This window comes from Labrus bergylta, chromosome 14, assembly GCF_963930695.1.
Source record: "Labrus bergylta chromosome 14, fLabBer1.1, whole genome shotgun sequence".
NCBI lineage: Eukaryota > Metazoa > Chordata > Actinopteri > Labriformes > Labridae > Labrus > Labrus bergylta.
In genome coordinates this window covers 11,555,499-11,577,252 of record NC_089208.1, presented here as the reverse complement: position 1 = coordinate 11,577,252, position 21,754 = coordinate 11,555,499, and the positions used below count along the sequence as shown (strand labels likewise).

The 21,754-nt window shown below is 42.4% G+C and overlaps 1 protein-coding gene across 2 annotated transcripts in view; it reads right to left on the bottom strand.

Annotated features, from left to right (window-relative positions):
* The window catches only part of LOC109981462 (cell adhesion molecule DSCAML1), a 56,220-nt gene that overhangs the window by 12,853 nt on the left and 21,613 nt on the right, over nt 1-21,754 (bottom strand). The window contains exons 4-19 of one of the 2 annotated variants that reach the window (XM_065962693.1): nt 11,778-11,924; nt 11,409-11,687; nt 9,750-10,025; nt 9,221-9,517; nt 7,959-8,231; nt 6,828-7,112; nt 6,548-6,667; nt 6,268-6,444; nt 5,508-5,707; nt 4,771-4,867; nt 4,454-4,582; nt 4,195-4,362; nt 4,017-4,087; nt 3,349-3,589; nt 2,149-2,334; nt 506-661 (exon numbers count right to left, since the gene is read on the bottom strand). In XM_065962693.1, the coding sequence (XP_065818765.1) occupies nt 506-661; nt 2,149-2,334; nt 3,349-3,589; nt 4,017-4,087; nt 4,195-4,362; nt 4,454-4,582; nt 4,771-4,867; nt 5,508-5,707; nt 6,268-6,444; nt 6,548-6,667; nt 6,828-7,112; nt 7,959-8,231; nt 9,221-9,517; nt 9,750-10,025; nt 11,409-11,687; nt 11,778-11,924 (3,102 nt within the window). The remainder of the gene's footprint in view (nt 1-505; nt 662-2,148; nt 2,335-3,348; nt 3,590-4,016; nt 4,088-4,194; nt 4,363-4,453; nt 4,583-4,770; nt 4,868-5,507; nt 5,708-6,267; nt 6,445-6,547; nt 6,668-6,827; nt 7,113-7,958; nt 8,232-9,220; nt 9,518-9,749; nt 10,026-11,408; nt 11,688-11,777; nt 11,925-21,754) is intronic. The other variant, XM_020630261.2, reaches the window with a different exon arrangement.

The following is a 21,754-nucleotide window of genomic DNA, read 5'->3' as shown; positions in this document are numbered from 1 at the left end:
ACCCCCCCCCCCCCCCCCCCCCCCCCCCCCCAGGCCCCTCCTCCTTCCCCTCCTCTATAAAGAGACATGGATCTGTCTGTAATCCCGCCTCCGATGGTGTAAGCACAAAATTAATTCTCTCAAATCCAAGAGAAGTTAATCCCTCTGCCTATGGCAAGCGTACTGGCGGGAGGGAGGATGTGAGGCCCCGGCTGATGGCTGACTCCAGGATGCTCTACTCCAAGAGAGCACCCCTCCCTTCCCCCCGTCTTCTCCCTCAGCCCTGAGCTGTGGGCCCAAAGCCTCTTAATTCTCATTAGCACTGCTAATGGAGCTTCCAAGCATGAATGAGCTTTTGTCATGGGTTTGAGATAAAGCCCTGCACTCTTTTATATGTCCCCTCCTATCTCCTTCCTGCCCCCTTTGCCCTCATCCATTACAAGCATCATTCATGCCTTCCTCTGTTGGTATTTCACTCAAATGAATCAACAAAATAAGCTACATCTTTGAGACTTTGTATACTCACGGTCTTCTCGGGTTTGGATATACAGAACGTTGCTGCGGACTCCATCCCCGGCCTGTGTGTAGGCCAACACCTGAACGCTGTAGTTGGTAAACTTCTCCAGGCCTCGCAGCTCCACCTGTTCTCTAGTGGTGGTGATATTCTGCATCTCTCCCCACTCTGAGGAGGGACAGCATGCAAAATGTCTTTTACAGAATACTGTTGGTTATGTGGTGGGCAGGTAACACACTCAAACTCTGTATTCTACAATATCCATTTATATACAACTAACTTGCTTTGCATTTTGTGTTTTTAAGGAAATGATTAAGGGTGTTTAAAAAAAATACATAAATGCATTACCCTCTTTATATTGGGTTTTGCTATGTATCAAATTAATCGTGCTTCAATTATGTAGCTTGTTTTAGTTTTTGTTTACAAATGGCTCATCTTGTTTCTCTGCAGTTCTCATATCCACATGCACACAGCTGTAGCTCTACTCTTAATGCACACAGCTGTAGCTCTACTCTTAATGCACACAGCGGTGTGTCTGCTCCTTTGACTATCTTCAACTGCAGTACATTTTTAAAGTTGCTCAGACATCTAAACTCCAGTTGTAAAAAGTTTCACACTCAATTAATTAAGGTGAGCCTGGTGCAGGGAGAAACCAGCTCCACAAAACAATGAAGTCACCAGCATAGGGCGGATGTTTTTAAAATGAGATGTTGCACCACAATAATGACATCTAAAGAGAAACGTAACAGTGGATGTCTCTCTCTCTTTCTTTACTCGACAGGTATAAAGGTAGTGCAGTTTGTGGTATTATTATTATGAATGGGAAATACTGAGCTGTATAGTTCTAGTCCTGTATAGATGTGATATAATTAATATAATTCTTTTTTGGGCCTTGCTCAAAACACTGAAGGAATACTATCCAAAAACGCAACCATCTTTAATTTAGACCTATCTTAAAATCTTAAAGGAATCAACATCAAATTGTGTTGTCACAAGCTTTTGACTTACATCACATTGTCCTCTAGAAGTGTGCTTTTTGCTGCTCTAAAATTAAATGTGGCAGCCATAGTATTTATTATTTTCTATTTTAAGTGAGCCACCGTTTTATGAAAAGAATAAAAAGGTCAATTTTAGCAGAGCTTATAAATGATGGTATCAAATCATTGCATTGACTAGCCGACTCTTTTGTAACAGATTTTAGGCATTATTGGGGGCATGTTGATACCACAACTGGTATAAAAGCAATTCTATTTTCATAGACATAGTTCTCAAAAATAACCATATAAATGTAAATCATGCCACTTTTCCAAAAATCTTCAGCTAAGAAGATTTCCTACAAAACACATTAGCTAATGCAAGTTAGTTGAAAATCAACTTAATTTTTCGGAAAACAGGACTGAACAGACATAGGAGCACACAAACACTCAGAATGTCCTGATTTCTCATCCACCATCAATACTAATAGAGGTAATAATCTTTGACACGTCAACACAACGGGGGGAACATGGACAAATCCAAGACACACAGGTACAGGCAGTGCGTTGTGAGAAAAGTGCAGACACACATTCTGACTCAAAGCACTGACGGAGAAGTAGGCAGGTGTTTGGGAAGGTGGGGTTTTTAGTGACGTTTAGAATGAGATAGGTGATAATTACTCTGCATTGGCCACTGGGCCTGGCCCCCACAGCACCCACCTCCGTCAGGGAAGAGGGACCAAAACACAACCCGGTAGCCTTTCAGCACACCGTGGAGCGTCAGCCGTGGAGGCTCTGCCCATGTGATCACCGCTTCGTCTGACGTCACAGAGATGGCTCGCACGTTCTGAGGAGGCTCACTGGGCACTGGAGGAGAGCAGGGCACACAGAATTAGGGTTGCATTTTCAACAATCTTGTCAAAATCCTTGACTATTGCTGTCTCCAAGAAGACCTGAGTTATCTAGCATGGTGACTGACACAGTGATAATGAATAAATACCAAACACCAACAACCCACAGGCAATTTCTCCTGAAATAAATCAGTCAAATAAGGTCAAATTAGATCTCAATGGCTCCTTGTTCAGCATGAGCTCTTAGAGCGAGGAAGAAGAGATGAATGGGGGGGTGAACACTAAAAGAGAGCAACATAAATAGTGAAACAGCTACACCTTAAGCGGTTAGAATGCAGATGAGTATAGGGAGGGATGAGCTGAGAGGTGGGGGATCAAATCTGAAGGTAGAAAATGTTCACCTTTCAAGGTAATTGCAGTTTTAGGCTCAGCTTCAGATGATATAACTGGACAATAACTATCATTATTACTGCTGCCATGATCAGGGTGTCTGCCATTACTGTCTGCATATTTCAGTCTAATAGAAACGATAGATCTGAGGTGGCAGAAAAATATACATAGGATATAAAAGGATGTATGGACAGAGGATGGCGAGGAAGAAGAGAGCAAAACCAATGGGAGAAAGAGGACGATTCAGGGCAGAAAGAATGAAAGGAGGCAGAGTGGGAAGACATGTAGAGAGTAATAGGGTTCCTTGTTCCTCTATCACTCTCTACCAGCCTAATGAGGGCGCTAATTAAAGGGGAAAGAAGGATGGGAGTATGTGCTGCAGATCCATTTCTACCATTTTGCGTGTTATTTTTAATGTATGTTAACTATGTAAACTTATACGTCTGACATCTGTTGCTGCATTTGACTCTTCTCTATTAGCAATCAACGAGGTTTACTAATCTTTTAATTTGTGTCCTTCCTTTCTTTCATTAGTTCTTTTTCATTTTCTTTAGTCACTGTCTCAGTTGCGCCTATGCCCCTTTTACTTCATGCCACTATCTTTACATTTTTTTCCATCCTGCTCTCTTTGTTCTCTTACCATCTTCCAATGTGGTGGCGTTGATCTCAGTACTGGATGGACCCGTGCCAGCTCTGTTGAAGGCCTGGACCACAACCCCGTACTGGGCAAACTTCTTAAGATTGTCCAAGGTGTACACTTCACTGTCTCCTGTAGCTTTCATCTCCACTATGCTGTACTGGCCGTTGCTGCCTGGACCGTTCTCCCTATAGCCGATTTGGTAGCCTCTGATCACCCCGTTCTGCAGCTCCTTCTTTGGAGCCTGAAAGAAATTGGAGGAAAGCAATTTATATTTAAGTGCATGGTGCAGCAATAACGACAGAAAATTAAATAGAACTAAAGGGTTTCCTGAATGCAGAATATTTAATAATGCTCATAATAATAATTTTCCTTTTTTTTTCTTCAGGAATGTTATGAGGGGTTGACAATATTTACATTCCTTGAACTGATAATGTCACATCTATTTGCTAATTCTGAAATCCTCTCCTGCCGCCCTCAATCATTAATTATTAAGGCATTCGTGAGGCAGCATATTAATAAATAACACATTTAGGTTTGCCTAAGCCTTACTAAACTTCAGATATTAAGACAAGTCAATTTCCAGGACAAAGAGATAGGCAAGGTTTCTTAAGGTAAGAGTAGTAATGTTTTAATGTTGTGCATGATTATTTATAAAGCAGTGACTTTACCCTCCATGTAACCCGTATGCTCTGAGACGTCATTGGTTGGAGGATTACATCCATCGGTGGTCCGTCGGGTGCTTTTGATGAAAAACAAGTGTTAAAGTCAACGTTCTTAGTCTTCTTTTAAGACGGAGAAAAATAAGGCAGAAACAGAGAGCTTTCTGGAGAGACAACAATCACTTACGTGCTTCCTCGGTACTGATTGTGAGTTCTTTGCTCGGAAGGCTGCGGCCAATCTTGTTGTAAGAATACATGCGGATGCTGTAAACACAGGCTGGGTGCAGCTCTACGATGTTGGCCTGGTTGTTGGTGGGTGAGATGTTCCTGGTTGTGTACATATGATCCCAGGAGTCTGTCAAGAACAATTTTTGTTTTAGAGACTTAAAAGGCATGTATCTCAATTTCTTTAATTTAAATGGCATGCTTAAATTTAAGGAACCCACCTGATTTGTTTTTGTACTCAATGTCATAGCTGGTGATGATGCTGTTCCCATCAAACCTCTGGATCCACCGGAGGTTCATGCTCCTGTCCTTAACCTCCCTCACTTCTAGTTCAGGGGGATCTGGTGGTTCTGTTTGTGTGAGATAAAAAAAGATTAAAAAAGAAGAGTTGAAAGTGCTGCACCAACAAGGTTTAACTCTATAGTTCTGGAGATCTGATTCTGCCACTGAGCAATTTGGATAATCACATGTACCATTTAGCACCATTTTCAGTAAGTTGTAAGTTGTCTGGAATGTGTCATGTAGTGGGTACAGATACCTTGCACAGTGAGTTGGATGAGCCCTCGTCCCTCTCCATAGGAGTTGATGGCATGGCACGAGAAGAAGACAGAATCTCCTCGCTCTGCTGGGTTCAGCTGTAAACATCAACACAATCAGAATAATTGGTAAATGTGCTACATGATGCACATCCGACAGCAGCAATAACACACATCTCCAAAAATGTGTGAGGTCAGGTAATTCCACCTCTTTTCTACATTTCCCAATGAAGTTACTAAACATGAAGTCTTGAAATTTTAGGTTATTCCATAACAATTAAGCGGAAATGATGATAATATCTATACCATGCTCTTTTCTATACTCTATACTTTTCTATAAATATGAAAAATAAAAAGCCATCACAGCTCTGTTCAAACAAAAGAAGATGCTCTATCCAGAACTTAAAGATCACAAGAAATCAAGATTTATGATTTGAAATACTTAAGAAAGTTGAAGTGATGCTGGTAGACTGATTTTGTTACATTCAGACAGAGCCAGGTTAGCTATTGCCTCTTCATGTGAAGCTAAGCTAACTGACTACTTGCTCAAGCTGAATTGACAGAAGAGTCCTATCAATCTTCCTAATTTCTTATCAATAAAGTCAAACTATTTTACGAAGCTAAATGAGTGACTGAACCTTTAGTAGTAATAGTCATTTCACTGCATTAAACAATCCCCTTCAGTTGTGAGAGCATTTTGTAAATGTAAAGGTCTCCTCCATGTTGTAACCTGTCTGACCTTAAGGGTGGAGATGACCTCATCGCCCTTCTTGTTGATGGTGATGGAGTAGCGGGGGTTTCTCTCTGCGTCGATGACTGTGTCTCCTCTCTCCCAGCGGATGATGATGGGCTGCTCCCCCCTCGCTGTGCAGTTCAGCTCCTTGGTTTGGCCTTTCCTTGCCATTGTGGTGTTTGGGTGGCTGGTGATCATGGCAGGAACTGAGGGGGAATTACAGACACGTGTCAGTGTGGCTAATAGTATTAGAGTAATGAGACACCGGAACAGGGATATAGTATGGGAATCATGGATATATTACAGATGTTACGACATCTCTATTTCTGCCCATCGTTCTCCATTTTCATTTCACGCTTCAAGCCCTGCTGGTCCTCCCTTCTCACTGTATGCCTTCATCTTCTACTCCTGAATCTTTTCCACCTCCTTTCCCCAGACATAGATTATTGATTGAAGGGGTTCCTGCGGTTTTGTTTTCATTACTAATTCATCAGCGCCTTTCCCAACCAAACATTCAGTAGCACACCAACCAGCAGCCAGAACACTTCAATCAATAGGAAAGATACCCCCATTTCAGGATGTGCAGGACAGAGGTTTTGTTAGCTCAGTAAATGCCACACTAGCCTTGGGCAAAAGTGCATCTTAGAAGGGCAGATTCTCCTAGAAAAAGCCATGTCTGTGTGTGCAGTTGCCTGTTTATGTGATGCAGGACATGTGAAATTAGAGGGAGTGTGTTCAAGATAAAGCAAGAATGATTGACACTTACTCTTGACAGTGAGGATCATGCTTTTACTGATGTCTGAGCCCACTCCGTTGGAGGCCTGGCAGAGGTAGTACCCTCGGTCGTCCTCAAGCACGTGCCGGATGAGCAGAGAGCCATTTGACATTATCTGGATTCGGCCTGTTAGTGGGACTGGGTGGTACTGCTGAGGGTTTCCCACACCTGCAAAACATGACATGAAGTGAATGTTTATTACTGCCTCCTTTTTTCATTGTTTACATCATCTTGTTATTAAGGTTTTTCCTGTGATGACGAGCTGAATTACCTTTGGCATGCTTCCACATGACTTTTGGAGGTGGGTAACCCTCCACAGAGCAGTTGAGAACTCCAGCTTTGCCGTAGATACAATCCTGATTGTTAGGCTGCACCACAAAGCGGGGTGGCACTGAGAAACAAAAACATGAGGTTAACATAAATGAATTAAAAGGAATTCTTCCAAAGAAATTTTTGAAAATGGGACCCAAGCTCCCTCTGCACATTAGATATCGCAGCTCATCTGACCCATATTCATCATTATGCTGCTCTCTTTCTGCTCAAGCCCTCACCAGTAACAATCAACTGTCTCTCCCAGCTGACAGTGGCGGCGGCGTTGCTGGCGATGCAGGTGTAGTTTCCGTTGTGTTTCAGTGTCACCTTGGAGATTTGTAGGGAGCTCATGAACTCTTTGGTCTCTATTGCCACGCCAGATGCTGAGCCTGGCACGATGAGCTGGCCGTCTTTGTGCCAGGTGATGCGTATGGGCATGTCCCCAGATGACACCACACAGGCGATGTACATGAGCTTCCCCACTGAGGTAGAGGGGATATCGAAGGGCTGGATGAGCGGTGGCACTGGGGGAGAGAGAAAGAGTGCAGAAAGCTAGCTGAATAAAGGCAGTGATAGACGAGGAAGAGTGGCAGAATGGCCATCTGGAGCAATGCTGACAGAGAGAGAGGGGTCATGGCCAGTGGGCCTCTCTTCTCGCCCCCCCCCCCCCCCCCCCCCCCCCACCCCCCCCCCCCCCCCCCCCCCCCCCCCCCCCCCCCCCCTCAGCCCCCATCTCCTGCAGCCCATAATAGCCGCTCTGGTTAGAGTCCAATTGGCAGGAAGAAGTCATTCCGTTGCCATAGCAATGGAGGTTGGAGTGGGGGTACTACAGCTGAGACATCTGGGGGATTTAATCTAGGCTTCATTATTATTCATCTAATTAAATCAGAGACACACTCACACGCAGGCACATGCACACAGCCTTAAACACCTCTGCAGCTGCCCTGCTACCATCGTTACCCCAATCACAGACTCAACAAAATACAGGCGCAGACTGAAACATAAATCTGTTCTAAAACACCATAAACCTAGACCTGAAGGATTGCTGTAAAGTTGCACTGCACAACTTTGAATATTGGTGTCTCCATTTGACAGTGATAATCTGGATACACGATACTGATTTGCTATATATACTGAGATATATATTCATATATACAGTATATTTATAAATGAATGTGCTCAAACATATGTCCACAAACAGCAAAAATAAGTCTTTTTGGGAAAATATGGTTAATCTCAAGCATATCAGATCAGGTTGATATCACATCAGGTTGACGACTCATTTTATCTTTATTCCACTCTTACTCTCTGATTTATTTAATGGGTATTATTTACCTATGGAGTACGCCCAGTCTTTTCTGCAATCTTACCTTTGACCGTGACATGGACCGTCTGGTTGATTGACACCTGAGGTTGGATCAGAACGCTACACAAGTAGGTGCCCTCGTCCGCGCCCTTCTGCACGTCGGTCAGCCTCAGGGTGCCATTCTCAAACAGCACTTGACGATGATTATCAGGCAGCTGCATGCCGTCCTTCAGCCACTTGATGGAATAATATGGGTAGCCAATCACACGGCATGTTATGTAGGTATTCCTACCCGCCACTGCGGTGATGTCTCGCATGGGTCTGATTCGGGGTGGACCTGGAGACACAGGGAAGAGAGAGAGGGGATGGAGGGAAGAGACGGAGAGAAACACAGAGGTCGAAGAGAGGGGCAGATGAGGTGAAGGAGGTCATGGCAGAGTAAGGGAGCAGCCACAGAGACAGGAGGTGAAGAGATAAAGGTTGAGGGATAGAGTGATTGGGGCAAGTTGACAGGTGGACAGGGAGGTTAGTTAGGCTCCCTTTATTTAAATGTGATTGAGGATATTTGTGGATTTAAGTCTAATCAGGAGTTCTTTGTATCTAAGAGATTGTGTGTAATTTTCTACAGTTCCCTTCGGATAGACAGAAAGATAGATCGGTATGAATAAAAGTGGCCAGGTAGGTATCTATACAGTAGATGGGTAAAGAGACAGATAGGTGGGTAGGCAGCGCTGCTATCGGTGAACTCAAAAAGCGAAAGTAATGCCTCCAAAAGCAGTTAAGGCGTGACAGCTAGCTCAAGAGCTAACCACAGCTAGCCATAGTAATAGTTCAAACTAAAAGTACTTGCTTACTGATTTGTCCCTGCTGTTATCTGCAATCAGAAAGGAAAATTTGCTGTTTTAATGACAAACATCTTAGCATTTCAATCAGTCATTCAATACGGCTAAAATGACAAAAAAATGCACCTCCAATCAGTAAGAAGAATACATACGCTACAAGTAAATTGCTTATCCAATTAGCAGCACTGTTGTCCGCATTTTATCCACCATTATAGAAATTCTTTTTAATTTTTATGAGCTTTTGTATAAAAAATATTGTAAAATTTCCCAAAATTATGCAGTTTGTTGGTTTAAATAATACATTTTTGTCTAGCTGCTTCTGTAATTACTGCTTTCATTTTTTTTCAGATAGATAGATAGATAGATCAATAGATAGATAGATAGTCTATGTGAAATGCAAAGTAATATATTCCTCTCACTAGCCCCTGTGTGTTTGTATAGAGTCAGGTGTAGAGTGCATTTATATTGAAAAGCAGACAGGCACCTCTTACGTTTATGCGCGCTTGGTACTCGGCGCTACCGGCCGAGTTGCGTGCGACGCAACGATACACTCCCCCATCTCGAATGAGCGGGCTGCTGACGTTGACGTGGGACACGGTCAGGCCGTCCGACAGGGTGTACTGGCTGGTCTTGTAGGTGGAGTCTCGTACCACAGGCTCGTCGTCCAGGGTCCAGGTGATGGAGGGCGGCGGGGCTCCTTTGGCAGCACACATGAGGGAGAAAGGCTCGCCAGGATTCACCACCCGCTCGCTGAAGGAAGACACAATACGAGGAGTACCATCTAGGAGGAGACAGAAAGATAGGGAGAGAAAAATAGATATATAAAGACAGAGAGGTGAGACACTTTGGACCTGTATACAGATCAAAAAAATAGAAAGCAGACTTGAGGCTTTAAACATGAAGAACCTCTTTTCCTGTCATTTTGCTGCTACAATGCTATATTTCTTTCTTTCTTTCTTTCTTTACACAAAATTTCCCCTTGTGCAGTTTCCTGCTATTCCCTGTCCACATACCCTCTAACAGAATAATGGAAAAGTCCTGAGCAGTGTGACCCTTTCGGGAGGCGAAGCACTGGTAGGCCCCAGAGTGGAATTTCTGCGCTGCAGTGATCTGCAGGGTGTCGTTGTGTTGTCCCTGGATGGAGATGTGCTGGTCAGGGACAATGGGCTCAGTGTTGCTGTACCAGTTGATGGTGTATTCTGGAGAGCCCTCCACTGTGCAGGTGAAGAACAGGGTGCTGCTAATGCCAGTTTTCAGATTCTTGGGGGACAAGGTCACAAGTAGCGGATCTGGAAAAAAGGGCACATGTTTGAGAAAACTGATTTAATCTAAATCTTCTGAATCAGTTTTACTGAAAAGCAATTTGTAGCATGATTAAAAAAATCGCTAGTACAGCTTTAATAAAATTGTTTTACTGTAGCTAAACTACTTCATATTTTCCATAAGGTTTAATGTGAACGTGATATCTACTACTTTGTATGTAATTCAATAATTTTTTGGTTTTGATTCACAATATATTATAAAAAACGAAGAGTTAAGTCATTTTTGAACTAGTAATTGGGCTTTAAGTATTTATTAGCCTAATGAAAATATTTTTATTGTGAGATTTATGAATAAATACTTAAAATAAATAATGCTAAATCTCACCTTATTTATATATTATATAAGGTTATGACATTTGCAAAACATGAATGATTTATATTGTTTACAAAAAAAATGTCACTCAAATCTATTTCTTATTTTCATTAAATTCCAATTGTTGTGTCTCTTAAATCATTCAGCTGGATTTAAAATGAGACACATGGGTTCATGCATACAATCAGCATTTACATACGTAGAGACAGGATAGACAGAGAGAGAGGGAAAGAGAGAGAGAGAGAGAGAGAGAGAGAGCACAATCAGCCATGGTGACTCAATCAGTTCGACGCACTCATTAGAAAAGCAGCTGGAGATATCTCTTCACATCTCTGTCCACTTGTGTGTGTGAGTGTGTCTGCGTGTTTGTGTGAATGCGAGAGCGTGTGTGTATGTACATATGTGTGTGTGCAAATGTCAGTGAGCAATAAGGCAGCTGGTGGTGTGTGCTGGGGGGCATCTCTGTGCCTCCCAACCCCCTCTCACCCTGTCAGAGTCACAGAGTGTGCTGCCATGATGTGCCCACTGGCAAAGCCCACCGCCTCTCCATTATCTCCCTCTGTCTCGACTCCTCCCGCTTTTTGTTTCTTTGTATACCTTACACAATGTACATTTATCTCCGCCTCTTTTATCATCTTGTTAGTACATAGTAGATAATGTCATTCCAGCACTGTCTGGATGTCTGATCGTCCCCTCCGTGAACCCTCTTCTTTATCTCCGTCTTCCTCACCCTCCCTCTCTCTGTGATGGTGAATGCTGCTGGCAGCTGTGTTACGGATCCAGTCTCAGTGAATTATTGCCCTGTCTCTCTGTTTGAGACCTGATATGACGGGGCATCATACTGCACAGCTTACACATATGTTTGTTACAGACACACTCGAGGTGCGACTTATATGTGTGCCTCAAACCAAAAAGCAGAGGAGCTGCTGAATGTGTCTGACTGCCAGGCTGATTCACAGAGAAGACAGCGTGGGAGTCTGTCAGGTTGTGTGTGTGTGTGTGTGTGTAGAAGTGTGTGTGTATTTGTGTTCACACACCTATAACGTGAAGCTGTCCAGACACCTCTTTGGAGCCAAAACTGTTGGTGACCTCACACGCGTAGCTGCCGCTGTCTTCCTGCCTCAGGTCGCTGATGGTCAGCCCTGTCAAACGCCGTGTCCAGCGGGCGTCCGAGGGCAGAGGGCGACCGTCTTTCAGCCAGCGCACAGTTGGGCTGGGGTAACCTCCCGCTATGCAGGGGAGCTCGATACTCTGGCCAGCGTACACCTCCCCTGCTTGGAAACTGTCCAGGATGGTGGGTGAGGATTCGTTGGGGTCTGGGGGGGGGGGGGGAGAGAATTAGGGTTATTTTTTTGGTGTCAAATATCCGTAAAACGTGTGTAAACTGACTAAACTAAGCTTCTTACCCATGACAGAGAGCCTGGCTCCATTGCTTTGGCGGGTCTCGCCGCTGTACTTATGTTTGGTGATGCACCGGTATGTGGAGAGGGCATCCTCCTTCTGAACATCAGAGATGTAAAGAGCCCCGAAGGAGGTCAGGGAGAACCTGTTACCTGAGGAGGACACATTTAATAAAGACTTACATTCATTTGAAAGGAAAACTGCTGACAGACGCAGAGAAACATAAAAAAAAACACTTGTACAAAGATGATCGTTCTGGTACAAATACATTGTGCTAAGAACAAACAGCTGCCTGAACAGTTGGCACTACCTGCCTGATAAAGTTTTTTTTCTCCCCTAAAACCTGGCACTCTTTCAAGGCCTGAAGGACCCGCAGCGGTCACTTTCACCACCCATAGATGGAGCAGAGACAGATTTACTGTTCTTCTACACACAATGTAAAACTCTGACGCACCATCATCACCAAACTATCTACATGTTCTTCCTTCAGAGCGTTACATATTTCATTTAAAGAATTGGAAACTGGATTGGAAACTCTGACCTTTCCAACATGTTTAAGCAGATGTAGTATTTAAAGACCCCCCGTATACCACAACATTCTGGAAAATACGGAAGCTATATTGCTAACGTTATCCAAAATTACATAACGGGAAAAAATATGGCTTTTTGATGTAATTGAACTCCTTTTGTAAAATGATTTCCACACCCTGTTAGGCCTCACTTCAAAATAATGATTTAAAAGATACATGACATTAATGAAGCTGTATTTCTTGAGCCTTCAATATTATTTGTAAAAGGTTGGTAATTTACACTGCGGTCAGTGTCGGTTTTTAAACAGCAGCTATCGCATGTGTCTTTTAACATCTAAGCTACAGGTCAGCAGCTGAATTAGCGTGAGCGAGCTGTGCTGCGAGTTTATCAGCGTCAATATTTTATCCACAAGCTCAGTGTTTGTCTGGGTCGTGTACAGGAACATGAAAGGTAGCAGATATGGACCATGTGTTTGCATGGAATATGCTGCATGACCCGAGAGGAGGCACAGGCTGCAATTTCACAGCAGCCTTTGTTTGCCCCCCAGAATGAAGCCTTACAGGATAATGAGCACTTTAAGGCTGCTACTCCCACAACACCGACAACTCGCCTGTCACAACACTCTGACATAGGCAGGGGGGAGAGAGTCGGCGAGGGAGAGGGAGAGTCAGTTGGATCTGTCAAGACCACACTTTCTCTCTTCAGCAAGGGACAGAATTCATTCCTTCTGCAGGGATACCTCTGAAACAACACTGATTACACAATGCACAACACGTTATTTCCCTCACTATCCATCCTTGTTCTCTGAGTGGCTTGTATGTAAAATCAGTCTATCTACAGTTGACTCTTCATCTCTTTGTGTGAACTGTCTTAATCCTCCCTCTCTCCTTTTCTCTCTCTCTGTTCCTCAGCCACTTGTTCTCAGTTTCTAAGCCGAGTGGCAGACAGAGTAAAATATTAATTACTAAATCACTGCGCTCCCTCAGCTTTTATTCATGCTGACTTGACTTGATAACGAGAAACAGAGCCAATGTGCCGTTCACACAGACACAAAGACATCGACACACAGCTGCAGCAAAACATGCAGAAATGCATGCATGCAGGAAATCAGAGTTGAATGTGGCTGTTGTTAGCTGTTAGTGTTGCATAATTCTTTTCCATTTGTTCTATATTTACATGATGGTGTAATGCTACAGTCTTTTTTCCAGGCTTATAATGGTTTTATTCACATGTAAGTGCAAGTATTACATATTTTTTCATTAGTCTGTAGTCAGTCTTTTACTCGAACTTCCTAATCACCACAAATCTAGGGAATATGTCTTAGACAGGTTTTTGTGTTTAATCAAAGTGTAAAAAGTCATACACATGAAAAGATACTGAGAAGAGAAATTCTCTAATTGGGAAGGAACGAAAGCTGATCAGCTGTACCATCAGAATACACACTAATACAAATGTCTGGACCATTAGTTGGACAATATTTAGTTCTCAGATCGTAAAGCATCATGAACTAAGAAGCCAAAAGAAACGAGAAGTAAAAATAGCAGCACTTCCTTCTTGCAAAAAGCTCTGAAGGAACCATTTAGAGGCTTAAGTGTTCTTCATCAACTATAAATGGTTCTTTACAGAGTTCTTTCACCCAGAAAGAAGCTTTTTGAAAGAGGCTGCATTGCCTAAAGGACACCAACATTGTTGGATTTTCTATGAGTCTCAATGAGACCCATTCATGGAAAGATTGTGCAAAACTGTTCATGTATCCCTGATGCAGATGGAGTCTGGAGGGGAACTAAAGCAACCCTGTGTAGTAACAGCTGGATCCAGAAATGTGTAGTTTTGTAGAGGAAAGATGTAAACAATCACATGTGCATTGGGGCTGTGCGAAAAAATCGATTCAAAAAACGATTGTGCTGTTAGTTTTTACGATACTATATCGATTTTCCTGCCCATAACGTTGATACAATAAATTGATGAAATAGGTAAATAGACTTGAGCTTGTATTGTGTTTTTATAGTCTTCTTACTAGACAAAGCGCTTTTAAGCGTTGGGCCCAACGGATTAGTGAGCGTGACCTTACATCACGTCACATTCACACGCTGATGGCAGAGGATCAAATCAAATCAAATCAACTTTATTTATATAGCACTTTAAACACAACATTGATTAATCCAAAGTGCTGAACATTGCAGAAACAAAGCATTAAAAAGTAACAGACAAGAATAACAACAATAAAAAATAAAAACCAAAAAAAAACAGGTTACTGAACATTAAAAGCAATTGAGTAAAAATATGTTTTAAGGCGAGTTTTAAAAACACCAATAGTGGGGAGAGAGACGGATGTCTGGGGGCAAAGAGTTCCATAGTTTTGGTCCTGCAATAGAAAAGGCCCGATCCCCATTACACCTTGTCCTCGATTTAGGCAGTGACAGAAAGTTTTGTGCAGATGACCTAAGATCTCTTAACGGTTTATATGGGGATAGGAGTTCTGAGAGGTAGTCGGGGGGGGGGGGGGCAAGTCCATTTAATGCCTTAAACACAGTCAGAAGTATTTTAAAATCAATCCTGAGCTTGACCGGCAGCCAGTGTAAGGAGGCAAGAATTGGGGTGATACGATCTCTCCTTTTTGACCGTGTTAGGACTCTGGCTGCTGAATTTTGTATGAGTTGAAGGCGGGATAGAGATCACTGAGTGATACCAAAATAAAGTGAATTACAATAATCGATGCGAGTGGATATGAATGCGTGTATAACTTTCTCCAGGTCGGAATAACATTAATTTGGAGATGGATCGGAGCTGCATGAAGCTTAATTTTACAACCTGATTTCTTTGTTTGTCAAATGCCAAGGATGATATGTTAAAGATCCATCTACTTGCCCAAGGACACTTTGATATGTGGCTTAAGGTGCTGGAGATCGAACCCCCTACCATTCCGGTTGAGAGGTGAGCCTCTACCACTAAGCCACAGCTGTCAAGTTATTTCCCATAACTTTGTGTAATAAAAAACGACCTCTACCTTTGAAGACGGGACTGTACGGATACTAGGCTGGCTCCTTGAGTATATAGCTGAGCAGAGCAGTGGTGATGGAGTGTTTGTAAAGCCCTCCTGGTGTGTCTTTATGTACACGTTATGTTAGTGTCAGATACAGACTGACACAGGACTGAGACAGTGATGAGCCTGATCATTCAGTTTCTTTTAAAGGGGTCATATTATGCTTTTTCTGGTTTTATATGCTCCTTAGTGTGTTTTCCAAGTGTCCTGTGCATGTTTAGGCACATCTATTTGCAAAAATTCAAAGTCCGCAGAAACGTGGCTTCTCCTACGTCCTCCTGTTAGCTGCATGTAACGCTCGGTTCTAGCCCCCCTTGAAAACAATTTGCCAGTGTGACGTCTTGTCAGTGTGAGGTCACTGATCTAAGCCCATTGGATTAAATATACGAACCCCAAAAAGGGCATAATATGACCTCTTTAAATTCATAGGGTCCTTTTAATAATAGATGTTTTTACTCATGCATGCACACAAAAATTTGCAGAGATAATTTAATCCCACATGTATCCACCTTCTGCTTTAGGCAGCACACATGTATTTGACGCTGATTTAAATCTACAGATAGGCTGAAAGGATAAAATAAATGAATAAAAAACATTTAAAAGCTGATGTTACTAAGTGTGTGTACTCCAACCTTGTGCTCTGCTTTTCTATGGATGTATGTACTGTAATAAAATGCCATTACTTAAATGAATTGTACTGTATATGTCCTCAGCAAACCCCTCTTGTATAGTAAAGGTTTACATTTGCTTTCATTATTTTAATCCGACAAAATTCCTGCGGCCTCTACAGGCCCGACCTGCTGCTGTGACAAATCCAAAGAGGTGGAAAAAAAGGGGAAATAATAGAAGTATTAATGTGTGAGAGAGAATAAGAAAAAATAAAAGCATGACAGAGTCTATAAATAGGATACATACTGTAGCCCATTTGGGTCCAAGATCTTGTGTGTGTGTGCGAGTGTATGTGTGTGTGAGTTGGTAGCAGCCTAATTTTCTCACATGCAAATGAAGGCGTCGGCGCAAAGATAACGAGGCCCATATTTCCACCTCCTCAGTGGGGCCATTATTTATTGATGTTCTGCATCTTTCCCCCTCCCCTCCCTCTCTCACGCTTTTCCTCATCCTCTCCCTGTTGCTAGGGTCTTCACACTGCCATCCTGCTACGATTTTGGCTGTACTTTAAGCAACAATTAAAGCACAACATGTTTACAATCGTCGAGGACACAAAGGTGGAACCCTCTGACTATATGTGACCGCAAAAATCTGAATGGCGAGTTGGTGATAGAGCTCAGAGAGAAGAATGGGCAAAACAATCGCATCAGTGTAAAGTGGCTAAAAATAGCTACTCAGATGCACATGGGTTTTGTAACCAATCACAAATATTTCCAAAAAACATGAAACAGAAAATACGTGGTACTGGTTTTCCCTTATCCTGGGTCTCAGTCTGGTGTTAGTCCACATCTGAACCTTGAAATAAGAATGATTTCATTGACTTTTAAGATTTATTTACCTGCAGCACAGGGATGTGTGTTGTGAGTGTGAGTGTGACTTACTCACAGAATTAAAAAAAAAAAAAAAAAAGTCTAAAAACACTCGGGGCCTGTTCATTGGCAGTTATTTATGCAGTTTTGAAACACAGATGGACTTCTCTACCATCAACAGGAAACCAATTTAGCTCTTGGAAACCAAACTGACCTACATGTTTTAAAGAGGCAAGTTTCCACTTCGTCTAAAGTAGACTATTTTAGGAGATGGCTTTGTAAAAATCTTTTAGGAAACATATTTACGACACTAAAGTGCCTAAAATACAACTGTTTCTGTGTTCGAAGAGGGAAGAAAACTCAGACTCAGTACAATAAAAATACAAAGTGACTGCCTAGCACTGTATAAAAACACTGGTTCTCCTATGGGAGTTCCCTGTATGGACCCCATATCTAATCAGTTCGGAAAAGGCTAATGAGCAATCGAAGTTACATCCCTGTTTCCCTCGTGACAGATCACTCCAGTCTGATCCCTGGGGTCTCCATCTTACTCAACTCTGTTGATGGTCAAAGGCACTGGTTCCTCGCCTTGAAGGGCTCTCACAGTTAAATCAAGGTTAGTGTGTTTTCCTTGCTCATTATGAGGAGTATAAGGCAGCAGAAGAAGAAAATGTGGCAAAGCAGCGGTGGGTCAGAGGTTTCACTCCTCCACAAACTGACAGCAGTGTAAAAACCATCTGATAGAAGCCTACAGCACAGCGTGTCGAGCCATTGAAGAGACATGGCTGTGAGTTAAACTCGAAATCACTTTTAAATGGACACTTTTATGACTGCACTTTTGTCCATTTCAGAGGTTTAGCTTATTTGAAATGTAAGCTGAAAATTTCAGAAAAGCCCAGACTCTATGAAACAATCAGACCACATAGGCTTCAAATGGACATAAATTGTAGATTTTAGATAAAGGGTGAATTTAAAACAAATGATGCTTTTTCCCATACTGTGCTTTTGTGCATTAAACATGATTTTTCTATAAAGTTTGAAACTAAAAGGCAGTTTTATCCACCAAAAAACCCAAAGACATTTGGCAGAGGATACAGGAATAGTGAAAGATACTTTGAGATGATGTTTTAATTATTGAATTGAGTTCTTTTTAATGTGATGCAGTGAAATGGAAGTGAGGTGAAGTTGTTGTAATTATTTCAAAATAGATAATCATCCTTTAAATGTTGGGCATATAAATGGGCCATTTTGACAATGGAAAAATGGCATTCTGTATCTTTGCCTTATACCCTGCTCTCAAAGACAAGTTGCGGAGAGGAATTTGAAAGAAGGTAAGACGAGAGAGGGGAGGAGGAGGAAGGAGCGGATCAAAGACTTGTGACTGTCACAGAACGAAGAGAAGAAAAAAAAAGCAGCATATTCCGGAGATATTCTCTGCAGTGCTTGAATAAGCTTGGTGCTCACAAATACAGACATGCCAGGCTCACACACACATACATACACTATCACACAGAAAAAAAACACCTATACTAGGGCTTATAATAGGCCAAAAAATATGAACGTCAAAAAGTCAGTGAATGGCAGCCGTGCAATTATGCAGCAGAAGAATTTGAAAAAGGAGAAAATGAATAACAATTTTGGATTGAATGAACAGCTTTAGAGAGTGCAAAAAAAACAATTGAGGAGAAAAGGAGACGAAGAGATGGTTGCTAAACTGTGGAGGAGATAACAGTGGATGTCTGTGTTCACCCGTCCTTTATGCATAAAAAAGGGGGGTGTTACATCTGCATTCAAAGCAAGAGCCCTCTCCCCCCTCCCTCTGCTCTCTTTGCTGTGTACATTTAAAGCCCAAGTAGAAGCAGGTGTCAGCCAATTAAATGTATATACTTTCCTGGCTTTTTCACCCGCACTCTTACTCAACATCTATGAACGGCACCCTCTTAACTCTTTCATTTACATTCAAAGCAGGTTTTATTGGCACAACTCATGAGCAACAACTAATTGTGCAATGCTGGCCCGCCCCCGCTGCATCTCCTCCATAAAAGAGACTTTGTTAACACGAGGAAAGTGTTCAGACTGAGCACGGGCCACGCTGCCAGTTAAGGCTAACGCTGCATGAGCAATATCTGAATCTCAGCTCTCAGCATTCTTTCTCTCTCCCCCCCCCCCCCCCCCCCCCCCTTCTCGCTCATTTTTTTCTGCAAGAAGGGGGACGGGATGCAAGACGTCGAAGAAGCTACAGCTCTGTCATGTTTTCATTAAAAAGCCACGCTTGGCTGTCTAATCCTAACTGCTGTGCTCTTTTCTAACCAATTCTGACTGCTTACCTCAACTTTCAATCATGTTTTCTCCCTGCCTTGACCCTTGTGTTGTACGGCGGCTCAACGTGAGCATTGAGGATGTTGAAAAAAGTTGAGAGGAGCAGAGGTGAGGAGCAAACAAACAAAGGTGGAGTCTCAGGGAAAAGAGTAATGAGACAGAGCAGACAGACTGAGCAGGGTCCGGTTTACAGTGCGATTGGACCACGTCTCTTCTGCTTCACTTGACTGCATTGTCCCAATTTGCCCTGTGTGACTTTAAACAGTAAACACTGGGGGGGAGGGGACACTGTGCAGGGGTTTGTGGGGGGGTGTATCGAGAGGCTGAATGGGCAGTCAGGGCACAGCCATAAAACAGAGCTTACGCAAAAACGGTGTCGTCGTCTGCATAGATATAACTCAACGCAGTGGCGCAGAGACGCCATGTTCCCCACTATAAACCCACCCAAACCAGACACGCTGACGACGCTACATAAAGCTAAATGGACCATCTCAGAACGAGGCAGCGCGCAGGAGATTAAGCATCAGTAGAGGCATCAGAGGGAAAGAAGGATGGAGGAGAAAAGGGTGGGAGGATAGGAGAGAGAAATGGGGAAAAATGTAGAAATAGGACTCCATTATTCATGACGTGTGTTTCATGTGCTTGGTGACATCTGGGACAGCAGTGATAATGAGAGTCCCGAGAGAGAAACCACATATACACACTTATGCACACACACACACACACACACACACACACATCCCTATACACAGCACTATACAGAAGCTTGCCACCATGGTCCAAACTCATAGAACTCTTATTGAACTGATAATAACATGGACACTTATAAGTCTGAACACTGAAGAGACTCTGTCCTTTCAAAATAAATGTCACACAGTCAAAGTCAAAATCCAGAGCCACCCCTCCACCTTGTTTTGGTACAGCAACACATTCAAGACAGAGTTGGATGTATGTTGTGTGTCTGCCATATTGTGTGTGTGTGAGATGTGGTGTACTCCAGCTTAGCCCATGGCCCGGGGCAGTGAGCTGCATTAGCGGCACTGAGTGAGCTGCCCGGTCCCTCCCCATTAGAGTGCTGGTGGCAGAGGAGAGTCACAGCCCAGCACAGAGAGAGAGAGAGAGAGAGAGAGCATAACTACTACTACACACACACACACACACACACACACACACACACACACACACACACACACACACACACACACACACACACACACACACACACACACACACACACACACACACACACACACACACACACACACACACACACACACACACACCAGACACTAGAAAGGAACTAGAGTTGGAATCCCTAACAGCTCAACAAATAATGTTGAATAATTAGAGTACCAAATGTTATGATGTATTATTATATAACATGTCATATACATGGCTGTTGCGTACAATTGTCTGTTAAACCTTACAGGAAGTAATCAATGAATGAAAGATGTGACGTGAAACAGTTATGTCCAGTGGGTGAAGTGTAGAAGTCAAAGAAGGTCCTTTACTGAAGAAGAAGAAGAAGAAGTAGATATAGCACAATGTCGAACTACTTTGTTACAAGTTTAAATCATTCAGTAAAAAAACTTCAGAAAAGTTTGTGCTTAATGTTTTAAGATGAATATTACTGATACATGAACATAGGAAGTATTCTAATAGTGAGGCAAGCCAAATGGAGCTCTTTTAACCACTATATACAGTTTAATATTCAATCATTTATGGAATAAAAATGACAGAGATCACATTCTGTATGCTAAATCTTCAAACTAACAGGTATTCACAGATGTTCATTAAAGTTTGAGTTAATGGCATGACTTCTATTAATGTACTTAAATTCTGAACCCCATCTGCCAAACCCGAAGAAGAACTGGTTATCCTTTTCCCAAGTACTTATTTTTAATCTATAGCTCAGTTCAGACTCTAGTGCCTAAGGTGCCATCATTAACAAGGTTACTATAAAGATTTTTCGTTTTTTACCTCACAAACAAACTCAGCTGAACTCCTCATACCTTTCTGTGTACAGATTGCATGTTTGACCTGTGTTGAGTTGTGCAGTTCAGCTGAATCGGAGACTCTGAACTGACTGTAAGTGAGATTGATTCTCTGACTTTGCATTAGCCCATTGAAAAGCATCCTACCAGTCCATGTTGGGAATGAAGCTGAAAGTATCAGTTGATCAATAGGATTTCCTGGTTTTATAGGGTACTACAGTCTTACCGTATTGGATTGTTGATTTGAGTAAACAAGTCATTTAAAGATCTTGGACAAGATGCTTTTTTTTCTGTCTTTATAATTGACTTAATAATTGTTGCATTGTTTACCATGCCTCCATCCCCATAACCTACAGTGTCTCAGAACCAAGTGTACAAACAGTTCTGTAGGCCTTTGTGATAGATAATCACCATTATGTTTCCCATTGAACATACATGTCTAATGAAAGAGCGAGTGAGGCGATCCGCAGGTCATTAATAAAAATGTAAAAGTACACTTAAATATAGATATTAAAGAATCAAACTGACCCTTCATTTCTGTATGTTATTCATCCACTAAGGTGTCAGTGATGCTGCTTGCTCTGTATCATCCCTGTTGTAAACAATGTGCTGAACTG